The 21,522-nt window shown below is 44.9% G+C and overlaps 1 protein-coding gene across 10 annotated transcripts in view; it reads left to right on the top strand.

The window, feature by feature from the left end:
• The window catches only part of nrxn2a (neurexin 2a), a 240,832-nt gene that overhangs the window by 78,232 nt on the left and 141,078 nt on the right, over positions 1-21,522 (top strand). For 8 of the 10 annotated variants that reach the window (XM_034293174.1, XM_020048376.2, XM_034293180.1 and 5 more), the window contains 8 exons: positions 123-424; positions 4,418-4,579; positions 6,483-6,924; positions 7,470-7,853; positions 8,740-8,943; positions 11,513-11,539; positions 17,003-17,122; positions 18,950-19,331. In XM_034293174.1, the coding sequence (XP_034149065.1) occupies positions 123-424; positions 4,418-4,579; positions 6,483-6,924; positions 7,470-7,853; positions 8,740-8,943; positions 11,513-11,539; positions 17,003-17,122; positions 18,950-19,331 (2,023 nt within the window). The remainder of the gene's footprint in view (positions 1-122; positions 425-4,417; positions 4,580-6,482; positions 6,925-7,469; positions 7,854-8,739; positions 8,944-11,512; positions 11,540-17,002; positions 17,123-18,949; positions 19,332-21,522) is intronic. The other 2 variants (XM_034293178.1, XM_034293175.1) reach the window with 1 other exon arrangement.

The raw sequence follows: 21,522 nt of genomic DNA, 5'->3' as shown, positions 1-21,522 counted from the left end.
ATTGCAGTATTCAATGAGCCATTTCAAGATGCCTGAGCAGCACAATGACTGAAAGAGACCAGAAAAGATCCGCTGCGATACCAACAGCTGATGACACCAGCCTCCTCTATCTCTTTCCACAGCACAAGAGGAGTCGGTGGCCACCTACAAAGGCAGCGAGTTCTTCAGCTACGACCTGTCTCAGACGCCCATCCAGAGCAGCCTGGACGAGATCACCCTCTCCTTTCGCACGCTGCAAAGGAATGGCCTCCTGCTCCACACGGGGAAGTCGGCCGACTACGTCAACCTATCCCTGCGGGGTGGGGCCGTCTGGCTGGTCATTAACCTGGGGTCTGGGGCCTTCGAGGCCCTGGCCGAGCCCGCCAATGGCAAGTTCAACGACAACGCCTGGCACGAAGTCCGCGTGACCCGGAACCTACGGCAGGTACGGTACTCCCTCCCCACCCTTTGTCTGCTCCGCGTTACTTTTGCCGTTTCTACGGGGGGAGTTTCATTTTGAAGAGGTTGTTAATTGCATTGTTTATATAGTTTCCAGTTGTTGCGAATGCATTTCACGCCAAAGGGTATCCAAGGCAGACCAGTTAAAAGGTCAGCTTATCGAATTAAAGTCACTTTGTTTTGTTAATTTATTCTTTCAGGGTTGACAAACAGCATACATAATTAGATTTTAAATATTTATTTTGAATAAGCTTGCCTTCTCTGATTTTGCACTCAACAAACTGTCCCCAATTCCTTGAGTCATTCCCCAAGGCTGGAATTCTTTAGTGTACATTTCAGAAAATGACTTGAAGTATAATAATCCTTTATTTTTCTCTTTGGAAGTCAATAAACAATCTTTTTCTTCTCAAGTGCACTTGTGAAATGGAATGAATCACGCTACACATTTGGGTGGGCGCCGTCCGGAGATGATAGATGTTGATGCAATGTGCTGTTTGTCATTCTCGTGTGACTAGTTGTGTCGCCGTGGAGATTGTCTGTAGCTGTAATAACTAGGAACTTGTGAATTGGTTTCGGAGTCAGTCTAGTGGAGTCGCACATCTCAATGCCACTGAGATGGGCCTCCTTGCATCGAATGGTAATGTTTGTTGGACCTTGGATTTTTCATGTGCTCAAGGTGTCTTTCACATCTCCATGTTTCCTACAATGTTTTATTTTATTTTACATGCACAGAGTTCATCCTTAGGAAGGATATTCTGTTGCTGACTTAATTTAATGAACAGTCCATATTTAGCTACAGTCCATAGATCAGTCCCATTTTATTCGGTTACATGTCTAAGAAACCTTTCATCATTGAAATGTATTTCATAATGAGTCAGTATACTTGCTTTGTACCTTGTCAGGATAAGTCGGTGATGTGCATGTCCTGGTCCTGCCTGCTTTCCCTTCACACGCCACATTAAGCTTGGCCGACTTTGAATGCCCATTTTATGGCTAATTGCTTTGCAAACTTTGCCTCGTATACTAACATAATTCATTCAAGAGTTCCAGGCTTTAGTTTTTATTACTTTGTTTTTTTTTCTACTCCAAATGTTTGGTGATTAAATTCAACTTTTTATTGCATAATTAATTTATCGTGATAGGTAGTGGGGCGTTATTTTATTGAAATTAAATGTCCACATCTTTTGGTGTCATGTTGATTGAAGGTGGAGTATCTGTAGTGAATTTCGTCATACTAGGGAAAGTGTACGCATCAGACATTTCGATGGTCTTTGAGTCCTTTTTATTGGGATCTAAATGGTAGACTGAGGATACAATTTTGTCATTGGCTTTCTCCTCCCCTTTCTGAAGAAGCTCACAAGCACTGGCCAACACTACATGTCAATCACAATTTCAAGGTGGTGTTCAAAATGTTTATTTTTCCTTCCATTCCACGAGTATCATCTGTGCTTTTGAGTTAAGGTAACAGATGTTTGCCACAATCTGGAAATAAGCTGTCTATCTCTATATCTTTATATCTGAAGTAGTACAGAATTCTGTTGTGGATCCTTTGTAAGGTAATCCAGTTGGTACCGGGTGATACAGGGTAGTCAAAAAGAAAGCAGGTGAGCCAGAAATCAAACAAGCAAATAAATTCCATATAATGAGTATTAAAGAACTGTCAGACACCGTGTGGCCATATTACTCTAATAAGAGAGGTGGAGAGAGATGGGAGAGGCAGGGAAAAGAGAGACAAGAGGCTAAGAGTTTTCAACTTCAAAGCTTTCCTCTCCTCCCGCCTCTTAATCCTAAAGTGTGCAAACGTGTTAGTATGCGTAGAGGTAGATAGATTTAGCTTCTTTTTGTTTAGGCTGTTACTCTGTCATTGTATTGCATGCTACCCATACCAACTCCTCTATATAGCACACATTTGCCGAACATTTCGCGTCATGTGAATGATTCATGAAGGCCTGATTAGTATGCATCTCCTGTGTCCACACTTTAGCCCTTTAGCCCTTCAAGGCTTTTATGAACACACACACAAAGCAACCTGTATTTAAACCAAAATGACGAGGTTTGCAGAGTTTATTCGGGCTGAGATACATGTCCAATAGTTGTGTATTTAAATCTGATCTGCCGCTGTACTAATGACAATGTTTTTGTCTGTCCTCACCAACATGCCCCCTTAACCTCTCACGCAACCCTGCATACAAACAGTCTCTCTTCATTACCTCCGCCTTGCCCTTACTCTAACTCCCCAAACACAGAGGAATCCTATGCTTACAAACCAGCTCATGCTTTCTGCCCTGCGTTTGATCCTGTGCACATTGCTTTTCTCCTCAGATAGCTTCCAGTTACCTCAACGATATCCGAGAAATGCACCGAGCTCCGGTTATTGGCTTTCGCAGGCTAGATTCCTCTCATCTCTTTCACTCTGTCTTGCACTCTCCTTTTCTCTCTTTTTTTTCTCTTTCTCTCTTTATTGTTCGTCCTTTATTGGTTTCCCTTTCTAACAACTCCCTTTCCCCGACACGCACGCGGGCACACACATTCGAAATGCTTTATTCAAAATCCCCAAATCAAATTAATATTTAAATAGGATTCAAACATCACAAAGGTTGTTGCGCACAATTGTGCGTTGACACTCGACAATACACGCGACACCCTTTTCTCCACGCAGCCAGGCTCGCCGCCCAGCCTCTATTCTGTCTCATGTAGGTCTCCAATCTGAAGTCAACTGGACGGTCAGCATGCACACAGTAATTGGCGTGCGCAACGGTAGCCATTTAGCCATTTGTTGATTTTAGTGTGTTGACAGCGAATGCCTGCTGCATGTAGCTTTCAAATGAGGGATGTAGCACCTCCCCCTGGGCTCCCTCGCGACGACATTATACGGTATATTCGGTCACTAGTGCACCAGAGGCGTTCTGTGACTCAGCTTGCGTGTCAGTCCGTGTCTGACTGAGCTCCAGCCACGCACAGGTCATTGAGGTCCGGTAAGTCTGACCCGACTCCCAGCCCATGGCAGCAGTGTGCAGTTTTACATTGGTCATGCCTTCTGAAGCCCAGGGAGTTGGCCTTAGTGTTTTGTGACCAGTGGGTCACCTGTCACTTCCGTAAATCCAAATCGAGGGCCAACTGGGACAATTTATGTTTTTTTCTTTGCTTACAATCAAAGGTCCAGATTTGTTGCTGCCCTATACAGCATCCGCAGACGTATATATGTATTGCTCCATGAAGAAAGTACGCCGAGTGCACCTGTTTGGCTAGGGCCTTGCAATTCTCAGAAAGGAACCCTGGGAACTGGAGTATTTGTCAGACCACAGTAATGTTCTGCGGCGGTGACATTATGATTACAGTATGAACTCAACCCAGTATTATTATTTCAGTCACAGCTTAGCCACATTCAACACATTATACCTCATATATAAATAATGGAGAATTATAATTTAATGGATTAAAATGCCTTCTGAGACCCTTCCACTCCCAACAATGAATAATAGATATGATCAATTCTTCTTCAGCTAATTGGTCCGTTCATTTATTCTCCCTGTCTGTAATTATTGATTTGAAATTGATTAGAATTGGTTTAACTGTCTGATCACCAATGATAAATGATGACGTCCGCCATCGAATGGGTGTCATCTGAAACTCACAGCTGTGAATGCCTATGCCAAATATTATTACTCAAATCCAAAACATTGACGAAATGATCATCTCCTAATTTGCTCGTCATTGACCCTGTAAATGTGCCAAGAACAGAGCGAAGGAATCTTCTGAGAGTGGCAGAACCCTCCGACTGCACTCATGTGAATTCAGCCTGTCAGCCGTACATCTAAGTATTCAACTGAATTCAAAGGCTGGCAAAAACCAACCAAAGCAGCGGTTGTTTGATGTTTCATTCAAATTCTTTTCACTCCCCCCCCCCCCCCCCCCCCGCCCCCCCAACTCCCCCTCATCCTTCTCCTCTGCGTGGCTACCCATCTCTCTGGCTGCCTAGGTGACTATCTCTGTAGACGGGATCCTGACCACCTCCGGGTACACCCAGGAGGACTACACCATGCTGGGATCAGACGACCTGTTCTACATCGGCGGGAGTCCCAACACAGCGGACCTCCCCGGCTCCCCGGTCAGCAACAACTTCATGGGCTGCCTCAAAGATGTGAGTGTCCCTTGGAGTTTGGATATTTAGCTTCCTTGGGGAAGACGTGAAGAGCCCTTCATCTTTGCACGTTTATTTGGTGCTGACTAATGAGATCGGGATATAAGGTGCCAACCCATGTGGACTATCCCCTGTGCAGAGGTAGATAGCTGTTGGTTTGGTTGACACACGTTTTGGAAATCCCATGACGTTTCATGTGTGCTAATTGTCCTGTGCGGCTGTAGCTGTGGATTCCGCATTAGCATGCCTGTCCTGTGTTAACGTCAGCCGCGCTGTTCCCGTTACGTACTGCAGTTCCCCTCTCTCTGTATTCATTCCACTTCTCCCTGGCCTCAACCTCTCCACTCCACCCCAACCCTCCCCAGTGGCTGTCATGACCTTCCTATACCCTTCCTGATTCCCTCTCTCCCTCTGTTTTGTCTCGTCTCTCCCTCGCCATCACCCTCTTCCCTCCGTCTCTTCCTCCCTCACCCCTCCATCCCTCCCTGTATGTCGGAGAACATCTGTAATTAACAGTGTGCCGATGTGGCTTAGCGAGGCCTTGGCTTTCGCCGCCCTGACAGCCAATTGAGACGTGGATCTGGTCGGTGGATTCCCGGGGCATCGCGCCCGTACCCCCACCGGCTTGACCCTTCCCCGTAATTAAGATGGTGTTCGCCGCTTCGACTGAGCCGCGCGTCTCACTACCTGTGCCGGCCCGAGTGTTTTCCACAGAGAAGTTTAATAAGCGTATGCCGATCCCGACTCCTGATGCCTGTTACATTGTAGAACACTGTGTGACGGATATTGGTGGAGTGAGGTATATCAGGCCCGGGCTGGCTCTGAATCAGAAATGCACGCCTATTTCGGCACCAGTCACATCATTTGATTGAAGAAAGGGAGATATTAAATGTCGTGAAATATTTTAACGTCGGCGTGGGGGGGAAAAAATACCTTATTTTTTATTGAATAGACAGTGAGGGGGAAGAGGCTGTGCTGGAATGGTTGAGGCACGGTCATGACAGATATGGACTGTGGTGTTTGCCTTCTGTAGGCTGTGGCTTTGACCACTGGACCAGCGCAGGACACAACAACAGTGTTTGTCATCCTTCCATTCATTTTCTGTTCTTCTCATGAGACTTTATTATGGCCTGACAATCACTGGTAATGGTGCGTGTGAAAGAAAGCCGCTGCCTGGTGTATTTTGGGCCGAGCGACACTAGAGTTCTCACCCTGAAGCAGGGTGTCACTCAGCTTCTGGCGGCAAGTAAATGTAAAATGCAAGTGCCGCTGGTGTGAAAATGAAAGACATGTTCAGCTGGCGCCCGGCTGCTGCCTCCGTCCATACATGAAAACAGGGCATGTGACGCTCAGACTGACAACAGACCGACAGACATGGACAGACAGACTCAAAGACAGACACACAGGCTGAGAGGCACACAGACTGACACAAAGACCAGCGAGCACGCAAACGGACATTCAGAACGGACTCAGAAACAGACGCTGGAAGGCACACAGACAGACACAAAGACCAGCGAGCACGCAAACGGACATTCAGAACGGACTCAGAAACAGACGCTGGAAGGCACACAGACAGCCGAACCCAGAGATTCTCATTATGATCTCTGTAATGTATTTCACAGTTTCCGCCCTTGTTTGTGGTCGGTTCGCCGCCTGACAGTAAACAGATGATACAGCTGATTCTTTTGTCACATTTCCCACACAGCTTTCAGTTCCAGGTTGGTAGACAGAAAACACCACGAGGCCGGTTCTTCACGTCCTCACCAAATGACATGTTGTCGCCTGAATCGTTCGGGTGGGGGGGGGGGGGGGCGTCGAGGTAAAAAGCGAGACAGAGGAAGGTCTCTCCGCCGCCACCGCCTCACCGTGTAGCGTTCCCAGCTCCTCTCTTCTGTAACCGCAGGTGGTCTACAAGAACAACGAGTTCAGACTGGAACTGTCTCGTCTGGCCGCCGAGAAGGACCCGCAGATCACCGTTCACGGCGACCTGACCTTCAGCTGCGAGGACGTGGCGGCCCTGGAGCCAGTGACCTTCGACACGCCCGCCTCCTACCTCACCCTCCCCAGATGGAACACCAAGAAGACGGGATCCATCTCCTTCGACTTCCGCACCACGGAGCCCGGCGGACTGCTTCTGTTCAGCCGGGGGGACGGGCGGCCGCGGGGCACCGACCGGCAGCCAGACAGACAGCCGCGGGCCGACTACTTTGCCATGGAGCTCCTGGACGGTTTCCTGTACCTGCTGATGGACATGGGCTCAGGCAGCATCAAGATGAAGGCCAGCAACAAGCGGGTGAACGACGGGGAGTGGTGCCACGTGGACTTCCAGAGAGAGGGGCGCAACGGTAAGAGAAGCCCCACCTGCGGTTGTAATTTAGTGGCTGGACGACGGGAATAGCTAGGGTGACGAACGCCGCCATTAGGTTCATTCAACCCACACGGGTCTTGTTTTAGCTCATTTTCCCATTTTCTTTTCACCACAATCAGAGACGCTGTGCACGCATGCCGTTTTAATGAAAGTCTTCCGTTGTTTTTTTTCCGGGGGGCGGGGTGTTGCTGTAATCTATGTATGACATTTAGTAAATTGCCTTAACCTATTTCGCAAGTGGCCAATTACACTGTCAGACACCTCGTGTGGGGAAATGCCTTCCTCATTAGCCGGGCCCAGTGACTTGAGCAGGCGTTGCTTACAGCTTGCAGCTCGCTATTTAAAGATGAGAACCGGACACCGGTTTCATTGACCATTTGGCCGCGTTACACACGGTGAATCTTACGCATGGTGAATCTTACACACGGTGAATCTTACACACAGTGAATCTTACGCACGGTGAATCTTACGCACGGTGAATCTTACGCACGGTGAATCTTACACACTGTGAATCGCTTTCAGGCTTCATCTCCGTGAACAGCCGCAGTGCTCCGTTCTCCGCCAACGAGGGCAGCGAGGTCTTAGACCTGGACGGGGACATGTACCTCGGGGGTCTACCCGAGGACCGGGAGGGACTCGTCCTCCCACCAGAGGTCTGGACAGCGCCACTCAACCTGGGCTATGTGGGCTGTGTGCGGGACCTGTTCATCGATGGGCGAAGCCGCGACCTGAGGAGGCTGGCCGAGATACAGAGCGCCTCCGGCGTCAGCAGTTTCTGTACCAGGGAAACGCACATCCGCTGTGGGAGGGACATCTGTGCCAATGGCGGCCAGTGCCGGGAGGGCTGGAACCGCCACGTGTGTGACTGCACCAGCACAGGCTACCTGGGCCCCAGCTGTGAGAACGGTGAGAACGGGAGCGAGTGTCTCCGCTTGCAGTGGCGTTGTGACCCTAACAAAGACAAAGGCTTTATGAGAGTTCATACAGATTTAGTATTTCTATGCAATTCATTCAAGGGGTGAATTGGCAGCCCGTTAGTGATTTATTGGTGATTTGGTGTTTTTTGTGTATCACTGTATCGGCGATTCATCAGTTTTCCGCCGGCGCTCCATAAGCCTCAATCACAGAGATCCATCTCAAAGAAAGGAAGATGGCCCTGGTGAAGCCATATTGCTGCTACAATTATGAAGAATATAAATGGCATCCGCATCCTATTTGCGGCCTGAATATGAATCCATTAGAGAAGAAGGGTTATAGAGGATTCACATAACAGAGTTAGCTGGTGTGTCACAGGCTTTTCCTGACATCTAGTGTTGTTGCCCAAAACTGCAACAAAGTCTCACCAACAGGCAAAAGTCTAAACACCCATTACAATAAAAGTGGTTAATTAATACCACTTAGTTATTGTTAACATTTCAAAACCAAACTTTTAGAATATAGAGACAAAAAACACTTTGCGCCACTGTCCCAGTAATTACAGATGATTGTATATTATATCACTTTGAAACTGTAGAGTAGGTTGTGTAGATTGTCAAAAATAAAAAATTTTGACAATCTAATATTGCTAACAATGTTGCTAACATTTTGTTATCGATAATGTAAAGATTGTACAGGGCTTTGTACAGATTCACCGGCGACTGCGCTGTGGAAAAACACTGCTAGATAATGTTCAGCAAAGATCCAATCTCATCAGTTGTAATGAAGTTCTCTCACCTCTCACCATTGCCGATGATAAGACGTTGGTTAACGCCATATCCCCCCGTTTGTCCCCCCCCCCCCCACACACACACAGAGGCCACGGTGCTGAGCTACGACGGCAGCATGTACCTAAAGGTGACCCTGCCCGTGAGCATGCACACGGAGGCCGAGGACGTGGCGCTGCGCTTCATGTCCCAGAGGGCTTTCGGGCTGCTCGTGGCCACCACCTCCCAGGAATCAGCGGACACCCTGCGCCTGGAGCTGGACGGCGGCCGGGTCAAACTCACGGTCAACCTGGGTAATGCGAACAGCGCTGACTGCGGTCGTTCACGGGGGTGTTCGTGGTGTGTCTCACTCACAGTCTCCCTCCTTCTCTCTATGTCTCCTCTGTCTCACTCACCGTCTCCCATCACCTCTCTATGTCTCCTCTGTCTCACTCACAGTCTCCCTCCATCTCTCTATGTCTCCTCTGTCTCACTCACCGTCTCCCTCCATCCCTTTATTTCTCCTCTGTCTCACTCACCGTCTCCCTCCATCCCTTTATGTCTCCTCTGTCTCACTCACAGTCTCCCTCCATCTCTTTATGTCTCCTCTGTCTCACTCACAGTCTCCATCCATCTCTCTGTCTCCTCTGTCTCACTCACAGTCTCCCTCCATCTCTTTATGTCTACTCTGTCTCACTCACAGTCTCCCTCCATCTCTTTGTCTCCTCTGTCTCACTCACAGTCTCCCTCCATCTCTCTATGTCTCCTCTGTCTCACTCACCGTCTCCCTCCATCTCTTTGTCTCCTCTGTCTCACTCACAGTCTCCCTCCATCTCTCTATGTCTCCTCTGTCTCACTCACCGTCTCCCTCCATCTCTTTGTCTCCTCTGTCTCACTCACAGTCTCCCTCCACCTCTCTAGAGGTTTTCTGTCTCTCTCCCTCAATTCCTTCCTCTTCCTCTCTCACCATTATCACCCTTCTTCTACGTCTCTCACCCCTTATCCCTGTCCGGCTCATTCCCAAGCGGATCCATCTCAACCCTTTCAGCCCTTCAACGTTCTTTGTCTGCAGTCTAAGGAACAGGCAACCAGAGAGACCAGCTCACTTAGAAACATTCTGTTTTGTCACGACACAAATTATTGCTTTGGTGTTCAACAGATGTTTCAGCGGTTATTCTAGATCACGGGTTTTCAAACGTTTTAATGTCAACGAGCTCCAAATATTATAAGCCCCTTAGTGAAGACACGAGTAATTATGTTATTGAGAGCCGTGTGCCATTCTAGAGTTGCGTAATCACTGACATTAGTAATCCAGCTATTCTACACATTTGACCATTAAGCTCAGGAAAAAAGTTTTAAAGCAAGTGTTCTGCTATTTTTCACATTCTTTCTAAACACTTCACTTGCAATTTGAGCATGTATACTTTTGGGGCCCTAACTAACTTTTGTTTAGGGGCATCCCAAAAAACAAATAATTATAATTGGTCAGTGCACCCTGAAAGTTGGGGCCCCCTGGAGGTAGGGCCCCCTGGAGGTAGGGCCCCCTGGAGGTAGGGCCCCCTGGAGGTAGGGCCCAGAGCATCTGCCCTTTTGTAGCCTGTCAACATTAAGGCCCTGGCTACTAGTGCACTGAAGTGCAAAGCTATTTGCATACTGATGGAATTTATTTTTATCATTTGGGTTCGGTAGAAAAAAATTTTTTGTTGACCAGCATCATCTAGGGTTGCAGGGCTAGTAATCGAATATGGTTGCCTTGGCTTCTTGTGCACTAGTACCTCCTTGTGGTAGATTGTGCACCTATAAGCTCAATTGTGGCCAGAGAATGTTTTCCCAGATTCAAGTTTATAGTCCCTGGGTGAGTGAGCAGCGCTATGTGAATGTGCTTTAGAGGACACACATCTCAACATCGAGTTGCCAAGGCAAAGCAGGGCCTTATACATTAATGGGATATCACAGATTTGGGGAGTGAAAAAGGGCATAGAACTAAAAAAGAAAGAGTATTACCAAAAAAATTCTTAAATAATTTGGTCACCCAATACTGATGGCAGTTTGAAAACCCCGATTGTAGATCAGCTGTGCCACCTCCCCTGACTCCTGATGTTGGTGTCCTGACCCAGGAACGGCAGTGGGGTGGGGAGACCGTGGCACAGCGGTGACGGAGCCCGACATGGTTGTCAGCCTTGAGCCGCCGACTCTTCACACGGCCCCCTTCACATCTGCAGAAGTCTGGTCCCTGGGTGTCTGTATCCACTGCTCTGTGATGGTTGACAGCTCCAGAGCCGCGCTCAGCCACACTGCACTACTGGTGTAGATAAACGGGAGCCTTCACGGTGGGCTCCGTTAAATCCATAAAGACAGAGGGCAAGCGATAATGACTAAGCAGCTCTTCTATTATTCAGGCGGAACAATGTTGAGGAGACAAACTCTTGTTCCGCAGCATGACGCCGTCAGACGGAACGCGTACGGTGTGGCTGGGAATTTGAAAATGAGCTTTTTCCTCTGTGTGTTCTCCACCTGACTGCCCACTAACACATGTACTGTACACACAGCGGGAGGCCGATCACTAATCCACCTGGAATTCAGCGTGAATTTCTGGGGCTGTGGAAAGAGCCTGTTATCACAGTAACGATACATTCCACTGTAATGTGACCGATTGGGCCTCCTGCGCGTATTGGAGCTCAGCTCGTGTTTTAGTGGGCGATGTGTGGTCACCGTGGCGAGGAAAGGGCTGGTTTGGACTCTGGAGCTTGTCCCCGGATAGTGGGGTCTCTGTCTGAAAAAGGAACTGCAGAATATACCTTGAAGGATGTGAAATGTTGTGTATCTTTTTTTTAATTATAATTTCCTTTTTTTATCTCACCATGTCGCTCTCTCTCTCACCAGATTGTATCAGGATAGACTGTAATCTCAGTAAGTGGCTCCTATCCTTTTTACTGTGTTGGGAACAACGTTATGTTTCGCTACTGTCTGTTTTATTGTTCATGCTGTTGAAATGTGGTTATTTTGGCCATGTGTAATCAGCATTCCCCTGAGGAAAATGTTAGGGAACGTAAGGTAAGTATCAAATAATGTGTAAGACTGAACATCCTTGGATGAGACGTTCTCTAGTCTAAGCAACCTTCAGAGTTACAACATTGTCCCTTGTTAATTACAAACTCAAACGACCATCTGTTTATCGGTTCCTAGTGCTCATTGAGGCAACAGTGGCAGGTGCTCCCTGCTACTTCCATCAGTAATGCACACTGCCTTCCACTAGGTGGCAGTAGAACAAAGGGGTTTTGGGTGAACTTTTCCACTCGTGATACTGTATACATACACCTGCTTTGGTCCTGTTTATACAGGTAAGACTAGGGCAAACAACGTGTGCAAATGGATGCTGTGTTTTAGTGTTTTAACCTTAATTAGCAACCTAAGGTATGTGGCTGCAGAGTCATCCTATGAATGGAAGTTGCTTGAAATGTAATAGCAAAAAAAAAAATAAAGTCCTAATGGAAAAAAGAACCTCAATTGACTTTTAAATAGGCAAAAATTAGCCAGTCGTTAAACTAAACGCTACTCAATTAAAGCTCTCGACCATCTGGGAGAGCCTCTGTTTAGGCCAGAACTTGTCGCGAATTTTAAACGGCCCTGTGATTTTACCACTTAGAGGCACCATATTATCGCATAATTGGATGTACGCTGAGAGGTAAAGATTGAGAGGAACATGCAGAATATATGCAACAGGAGGTAAAAAGGATGATAGCTGAATGTTGCCCAAGGTGTGCCTAAAGCCGTATTCTGGCCTAACAGCTGTAGGAATTGTCACAGTACCTGCCTGGGTGCCAAGGCTCCAAGCCTTTTTCCTTCATGTTGCCTTTGCAGTCTGATTTGCCCTGTATGGAGAAGTTCAGACTGCAGCAGGGTATTCTGGGTAGACACACTCCCTTGTCCTGATTGGCTCCGCAGGTCATGGCATACACAGCCTACAACATAACAGCATCAAATACAATCATGTTATACTTAATTAAGATATACTGTACTGTCAGGAGTTAAAGGATACAGCATCATATTGCAAAAAGAGATCAGCCGTTGAAATAAATGACGGGTTTACAGTCGATTAAAAACCTTAAAAAAGCACAGAAATTGTGTTAACTGTCTTTCTTTTTTTGTGTCCATGTATTAGACCTAGTACTGTTGAACCTATTATAATTATACTTCTAAATCCAAAAAAAGGACCCATTTGTTACACAAACTAATGTGATTAGCATGCTTTGATTAGCATCAACTGCTTACAAGGTTCAAAGTCTCAACCCGCTCACTCTGTACTGGATCATTGCCGTGCCTTTGAGGCTATAGCCTTATTAAAATCATATCCATCAAATACTCTGGATAAAATGGAGGGAGAAAAGGGTGAGTTTAAAGCTACCAACGCCGTCGTTTTTCTCCCCAGAGTATGATAAGCCAAGCTAGCACAGTGAAGCCAAGTAAAAGCACACTTCAAACAATCTTTAATAAGAAAAGAGAATCACAGAGTAGCTATACTATCACATTCAGTATATCAAGATACAATCATTACAAAACAGTCCATAAGGAATGTTGGTTTGCTGTAATGCATAGAGAAGGTGTGTGCAGTAACTTTAATATTCCACAGAATGAAAAAAAACATCTTAGTGTATCCTTTTCCCTCCATTTTCATCATAGCCAATTGTATCTATGGCCATTTCTCATCGCAACAACTCTGGACGGATTCTGAAGTGTTGAAGATTGAAGCGTTCCACCAACTCGTCCGTTCTTTTTTCACACTGCTCATCCAACCAGGAGTTCAGGATGGTGTACACGGACACACTCGTTCACTTGACGACCTCCCTTATCTTGCATTGGTGCTCGAGCCGCCAAGGGGGTTGAGTGCAATGAAATAATGAAACTGTGCTGACAATGCCTCCCCAGTTTAAATCTCCCACAGGGCTTTCTTGAGCTTCTTCAAAGTTAGCTTCCTCTCACCCATGAGCTTCTTCTCAGTTGTTGGTCTGGTCGAGGCTTTAACCCAGACTGCCATGCATGGGTGTTATGTACAATTAATGTGTGTTATTCAATATTTTATGCATTTTGTTGTTTCAAAATGGAGAACCTTTCCAGTATGACTCTACATCACACATTTATGTGGCAGAGTTAAATAATTAAGGCAAAGAGCTAGATTTACTCCTAATATAGCAACAACACTAAGTCCATTTTGAGTCACATGAAACAAAGTACATACTGAGTCATATTAAGATTAGGTCAGGTTCCAAGTTTCTTTAAGCAGAATACTTGTGATTGTAGAAAATCACCTAAAGTCACCTAAACACCACGACAGGATCCAGCAATGGATTAGTTCAATTCTTCTTTTTTCTACTCAGTCCAGTGTCACTCCCAGACACAATAAAGACTCCAAAATGTGTTTACTGTTAAGTTGTGAACCTGGGCTCCAAGGTTTGTACTTAAGGTTTATATTTAAAAGAGCACCTCTGCTTGGGGTGTTTGAGGGATTTCTATGGTTTCTGACACAACAGAATGAATACTTTTCAGCCCACCACTACATCACTTGCTTGCCAACTTTTCCAACTTGTGTATTGAGGTTCCTGGTGGGATTGCGCTCTTTGCTGAAGCACAGTGTAGGTGTTTGGGCTGAACATTGGTAATTAGATAGCGGGGGAGCTAACCTCTGAGACCAGACCAGCACTGCTTCAAGCACAGTTCACTTCAGATGAACAGTCCTATCTCCACTCAGCAAATATCCCCCTCTACCTCCCTCCACCTGCTCAGTGTTGTGTGGATATAGTGAACAGAAACCCAAAGTCAATAAAGACGAACATGAGTGTGGGTCGTACCAAGACCTGAAGGTTATTTAAGCAACAAGTCCAGAGGGTGTGTTGTATATGTCCAATATAATATGGCTATGGCTGTTTCTTAGGATTGAAGCAATGCGATCAGAATATACAGATATACAGAAGCCAGGCTACATAGTTTAAGTGCCACAGCTGTCAGTCAATCACCATACAGAAAAATTGCTAGATAATGTTTATACCATGGCTGTCAGCCAATTGGCATACAGAACCCAAATTACATAGTTCATATGTTCCAGCTGTCATCCAATCAGCATACAGAGGCCAGGCTACCTAGTTTATTTAGCACAGCTGTCAGCCAATCAGCATACAGAAGCCAGGATACCTAGTTTATTTACCACAGCTGTCAGCCAATCAGCATACAGAAGCCAGACTACCTAGTTTATTTACCACACTTGTCAGCCAGTCAGCATACAGAAGCCAGACAACCTAGTTTATTTACCATAGTTGTCTGCCAATCAGCATACAGAAGCCAGGCTACCTAGTTTATTTATCACAGCTGTCAGCCAATCAGCATACAGAAGCCAGGCTACCTAGTTTATTTAGCACAACTGTCAGCCAATCAGCATACCGAAGCCAGGCTACCTAGTTTATTTAGCACAGCTGTCAGCCAATCAGCATACAGAAGCCAGGCTACCTAGTTTATTTAGCACAACTGTCAGCCAATCAGCATACCGAAGCCAGGCTACCTAGTTTATTTAGCACAGCTGTCAGCCAGTCAGCATACAGAAGCCAGGCTACCTATTTTATTTACCACAGCTGTCAGGCAATCAGCATACAGAAGCGAGGCTACCTAGTTTATTTAGCATAGCTGTCAGCCAATCAGCATACAGAAACCAGGCTTCCTTCTTTATTTACCACAGCTGTCAGCCAATCAGCATACAGAAGCCAGGCTACCTAGTTTATTTATCACAGCTGTCAGCCAATCAGCATACAGAAGCCAGGCTACCCAGTTTATTTAGCACAGCTGTCAGCCAATCAGCATACAGAAGCCAGGCTGCCTATTTTATTTACCACAGCTGTCAGCCAATCAGCATACAGAAGCCAGGCTACCTAGTTTATTTAGCATAGCTGTCAGCCAATCAGCATACAGAAACCAGGCTTCCTTCTTTATTTACCACAGCTGTCAGCCAATCAGCATACAGAAGCCAGGCTACCTAGTTTATTTAGCATAGCTGTCAGCCAATCAGCATACAGAAACCAGGCTTCCTTCTTTATTTACCACAGCTGTCAGCCAATCAGCATACAGAAGCCAGTCTACCTAGTTTATTTAGCACAGCTGTCAGCCAATCAGCATATAGAAGCCAGGCTACCTAGATTATTTACCACAGCTGTCAGCCAGGACAGAAAAACTACCTATTTATTAATAAAGCTTAAAGGCCCAAGATGGTGTGTGGAATATGGCCTATAAATTGGTTATCAACACAATTAGTAAACAGTAAAAATAAAAGAATACCTGTCATTTGCAGGCTCAAGTACAACTGCTTTGCCAGATAGCATTAAGGGTTTAAACCATCCAGTTTATAAACAGCGATGTTAGACATGGTAATAGACATTAAAACAGACAATATACTGTCATTTTTTTTTTTTTTTCTTCCTCTCTGTGAATAAATGCAAGGTTTCACACTGCACAATCACTTCTCTGCCTGGCAGTTTCTGAGAATAACTGTCATTTGTGAAACACGTTGCATTAAAATTAAAATGTGGTATTTTAGGAGGAGTGAAGGTTCCCACAGCATCCATGCTTGTCAGATAATTGCACCGCCGATCGATAATGTAGGTAGGAACCCCCTGCAGAGACACTTGCTCTGCTGTTAAGCTCCTCAAGCCAGCAGCCTCAGTTTCTCCGAGGAAGAAACAGTGGAGCATTCTGAAACGAACGGATGTCATCAGCAGCGGCTTCCCGGTAGCAGCCAGTGTCCTCTTCCCCGTCCCCTGTGATTTTTATACACCCTGAGCTCAATTAGACAGACAAACCCCTGGGGGCTTGGCCGGCTTAGGCATGGCCAATTAGCTTGGCCAGCCATGTCAGAACTTCTTTGAACTGCTGTGTCGGCCTGTTGCATCGCCACTGATCAGGGCTGACGGCGCTGCAGTGGCAAAGCTTCCGCATTGTGACCTATTTTCAAACCAAACCTTGAGAGATGGGGGGGGGGGCGAAGGATTTAGGAGAAATCCTAGAGCTGTAAAAGTGTATCCACTAGCCAAGCCTCAAGAAACTTCTGTTGTTATCTGGGAGTCTGAGGGGTTAATCGGTCTCCCAATCTGGTTGCAGATGTTATATTAAATACAGCTATTAACTAAACATTTAGCACTCCACTGGAGACACTGCATGGTACAATTGTGACATGAGCCCTCTCATATCTAACCGAATAGCTTGTTTTACAACCATTGACAGAGCTCTTAAAGCAGGGTGTATCAAGATGTATCTTTTATCTGTTTAAAGAGGAAATGCTTTGAAAGGTATGTGCTGTATGAATGTGTTCTGGAGCTCGTCCTTTCTTTTCTACAGGTAAAGGCCCAGAGATGCTGTTAGCAGGACAGAAGCTGAATGACAATGAGTGGCACTCAGTGAAGGTGGTGCGTCGTGGGAAAAACCTGCAGCTGTCTGTGGACAATGTGACTGTGGAAGGTAACATGGCAGAGAGTCAAACAGTGACACATGGAAACTGTGACAGTCCTGATATACTAGATCTCTGTGACTGTCCTGATATACTAGATCTCTGTGAGTGTCCTGATATACTAGATCTCTGTGAGTGTCCTGATATACTAGATCTCTGTGACTGTCCTGATATACTAGATTTCTGTGACTGTCCTGATATACTAGATTTCTGTGACTGTCCTGATATACTAGATCTCTGTGACTGTCCTGATATACTAGATCTCTGTGACTGTCCTGATATACTAGATCTCTGTGAGTGTCCTGATATACTAGATCTCTGTGAGTGTCCTGATATACTAGATCTCTGTGAGTGTCCTGATATACTAGATCTCTGTGAGTGTCCTGATATACTAGATCTCTGTGAGTGTCCTGATATACTAGATCTCTGTGAGTGTCCTGATATACTAGATCTCTGTGACTGTCCTGATATACTAGATTTCTGTGACTGTCCTGATATACTAGATTTCTGTGACTGTCCTGATATACTAGATCTCTGTGACTGTCCTGATATACTAGATCTCTGTGACTGTCCTGATATACTAGATCTCTGTGAGTGTCCTGATATACTAGATCTCTGTGAGTGTCCTGATATACTAGATCTCTGTGACTGTCCTGATATACTAGATCTCTGTGAGTGTCCTGATAAACTAGATCTCTCTGAGTGTCCTGATATACTAGATCTCTGTAACTGTCTTGATATACTAGATCTCTGTAACTGTCTTGATATACTAAATAGCTGATCTTCATGATTCTAGATCTCTGTGATTGTCATAATTAGGGGGATGCAATGAACAAATGGAGTGGAACTGGGCCTGATTTGAACTCTAGATCGCTCTGATTGCCATAATAGTAGATTTATGTGAATGTTATAACATTAGGTCCCTGTGGTCAAGATACACAACATATCTAATTGTCCTTATTTTAGTTATCTGTGATTGTCAGGATTTTTGTAGTTGTCATAATTCTAGAGCTCTGTGATATCATGATATACCAGACCTGTGTGCTTGTGGTGGTATCCCACACGGAAAACACATATATGTAGAGGATTTCTCAACATACATGTGCAATGTATATGTTTATGAAATATACAACTTGCGCTTCTCACAAAATCATAATGCATAATGTCATATAATGTTGAATATTACGTGTTAAAATAATGAAATATATTAATATGCAGTACTTTAAGCATTCCCATCAACACAACATGGAATTAACATTCAAGACATTATTTTCCAGAGAAAAAGAGACTTATGAAAATTATGAAAACAATATGCACACATTTTAACACAGTATCATAAATGCCATTCCTATCTGTTAAGGACTTCAGAGAAACAACTAGATTACATAATAAACACATGACAGGAAACAATACAAATGTGGATATATATATATATATATATATATATATATATATATATATATCAGTTATATAAATGCTAAATGCATATTACCAATTATAATTGTGTAATTTATGTAAATATATTTACATATATTTAAAACATATTTGAAAACGGACAAAATCGAATATGTAAATATATGACATATATGGCCATACATTAGTAATACATATAATCAGAGGCGTCGCTAGGATCACAATATATTCGGGGCTTTTGGTCCATTTGAGAACCAGGGCTATAGCCCCGCACACCCAGGGCTAACGACGCCACTGCATATAATACATATATGAGTATATGTTTAAAAATAATTAGGCACATATTAAAATATATGTTTTCGAAAGATATGTCAGTATATAATACTTCCGTGTCTGTCCATCAACACGGATCTGTTCCACCCCAGGCCACATGACTGGTGCCCACACTCGGCTGGAGTTCCACAACATCGAGACCGGCATCATGACAGAGCGCCGTTTCATCTCCGTGGTGCCATCCAACTTCATCGGGCACCTGCAGGCCCTCTCGTTCAACGGCATACCTTACCTAGATCAGTGTAAGAACGGAGACATCTCCTACTGCGAGCTCAATGCCCGCTTCGGCATGCGCCGCATCGTGGCCGACCCCGTGATCTTCCACAGCCGGGCTAGCTACTTGGCCTTCTCAACCCTGCAGGCCTACACCTCCATGCACCTCTTCTTCCAGTTCAAGACCACCAGCCCAGACGGCCTCCTGCTCTTCAACTCTGGAGACGGCAGTGACTTCATCGTGGTGGAGCTCGTCAAAGGGTGAGTATTGAGTACACCAGTGGGAGTGAAAGTATTCAGTGGGGCTGAGAAAAATGGACCAGTTTGTTTTTAGACCAGACAAAGCCGCTAGGCGTTCAACCTGTTTTTCCAGGTACGGTAACCGGAGAATGTATGATGAATGAGTAATCGCCCAGCTGCCTAGCACCTACCGACATTTCTATTTTCTGTAGCGTGACAAGTCCCTTCCTGGTGGGGGGAATCGTTTAATTCTGTCAGCTGGGAGTCAGAGATAGGGAACATGTTCCAGAGGTTTTATTCAGTGAAATTGATTTTGTAAAAAGAGACGAATAAAGTGAGTAAGTGCAAGAGAGCGAACAATAATGGCCCACAGATGTAAGCAATTAGTCAGCAGGAGTCGTCCTGAGCTGGACCCAGCAGCCGCAGCAGACAGCACTCTAAAGTTGGAGAAACACCTTAGTCTCATAACTCTCTGTTCTGATACTGCTTTCTCTAAAGATGTTAGTTGGACAATTATAAAGATGCATTTCAATAGACAGAATGTTGCCCAAACTTCCCTTTCCATGCTAGATTTTTAGTGTAAGATGTTGCCCTTATTCAAATGTTGTATTTTTTGTGTGTGCATATTTTGACACCCAATGCTGTCTGGTCTGATCTTTCTTGTCAGGACACCTTATATTACAAAAAGCGAGGCTGAGTGGGTAGGTTAGACAATATTGTTATACTTACTGACTTTTGTTTAGTTACAGGCAATGCTGAAATCGAGCACTATCTAACGGACAGATTACCTCATTAGCATTCTGATACAGAGCAGAATTCATGGTTCCTTATGTTAGGTCAATTTGCCAACAAATTCCACAATATTCGCTAAAATATACCTCAAACTACCTCCTCCATGCTTGACTGCTGACACAGGCTTAATGCTGTGTGTTTTGTTTTAGCCAAATAAGTAATGTCCTTTAAAAATCAAGGTCCCTATGGAAGAAAACGGAAACAAACCGAAAACCTACATACATTTAAGGCACACGGTACAGTACTTGTAGAAACAGATAACACATCAGTTGGTGAAGATCCATCCACTGATCGAATTATAAACCGACTGAATTGTCTCCGCTGACATTTAAGCCTATACTACGGGCTCGCACTTAATCCTCATTATGAATAAAATATTGATGTCAAACAAACCATTGCACGTGGCAATTGTCTAAGAACAGCAACATTAGTGCAGTTCAAACATGGCACACATGAATCCCCAGATCAGCAATGTAGTAGTAAACACAGCACGTGAATAGTTAGTGTGCTATGCAAAAAGACAAAGAAATATACTGAACTAGCTTCTTAAGATGATCACAAACTACTTACAGTACATGTACAATCAGGCTCTGCATACAGGCAAATCACGTTGCCGTGGTGGCTCAAAAAACTTGGGTCAAACTTGGGTTAGTCTGGTTAACAAGGGTTACCTGATGGAGATGTGTAAAACCAATGGGGAAAAAACAGCCGCTGCACATTCTCTGAAACAGAGTGAGTGAGTGAGTGAGTCACTGATTGATTGACTACCCCTTGTTAAACAGCATAGTGGTTAGCGACACAGACTATGGAACAACAGGTCCTGCGTTTGACTCCCACCACAGTCAAAACAAATTAGGCCTTCGGATTTGTTCAGGACAGACAAAAACTTCACTGGCTACGACCTTCAGTAGCTATGTTATAGGAAGCCTAAAATAAAACCGTTCTGTTGGATTTTAAAATTATGCATTACGATTTGTTCAGGATTGACATAAACTTCGCTGGCTACACGATTCTCTAGTCAGTTATCATCACCTAAATTTATAGCTACTGTATCAATGTGATTCACGAATGGCTAATAAGCTGTTAAAACGGCCAGCAACAAAAGAGGATTTGTTCAGGATAGACAAACATCGCTGGCTACACGATTCTCCCGTCTTTTCACTTGACGAAAAAGTCAGTTATTGTCACCAATATTGATAGTTATTGTATCAGTGTCATTCACAAATGGCTAATAAGTTGTTAAAACGGCCAGTGGTAAAAGCCATACAGTTCATAGATGCTATTTGTGGTGGAGGTAAACATAATAAGAAATGTTAGTCAGTTTAACACAATGCTTAATGATGTCTAGCTGTATATTTAATACAGGTAGTCACCGACTTACGACCTATGCAACTTACGTCTGCGCAGACTTACAACCTTA

This window comes from Esox lucius, chromosome 7 (genome assembly GCF_011004845.1).
Source record: "Esox lucius isolate fEsoLuc1 chromosome 7, fEsoLuc1.pri, whole genome shotgun sequence".
NCBI classification, from domain to species: domain Eukaryota; kingdom Metazoa; phylum Chordata; class Actinopteri; order Esociformes; family Esocidae; genus Esox; species Esox lucius.
This window is presented reverse-complemented; position numbering and strand designations above follow the sequence as displayed.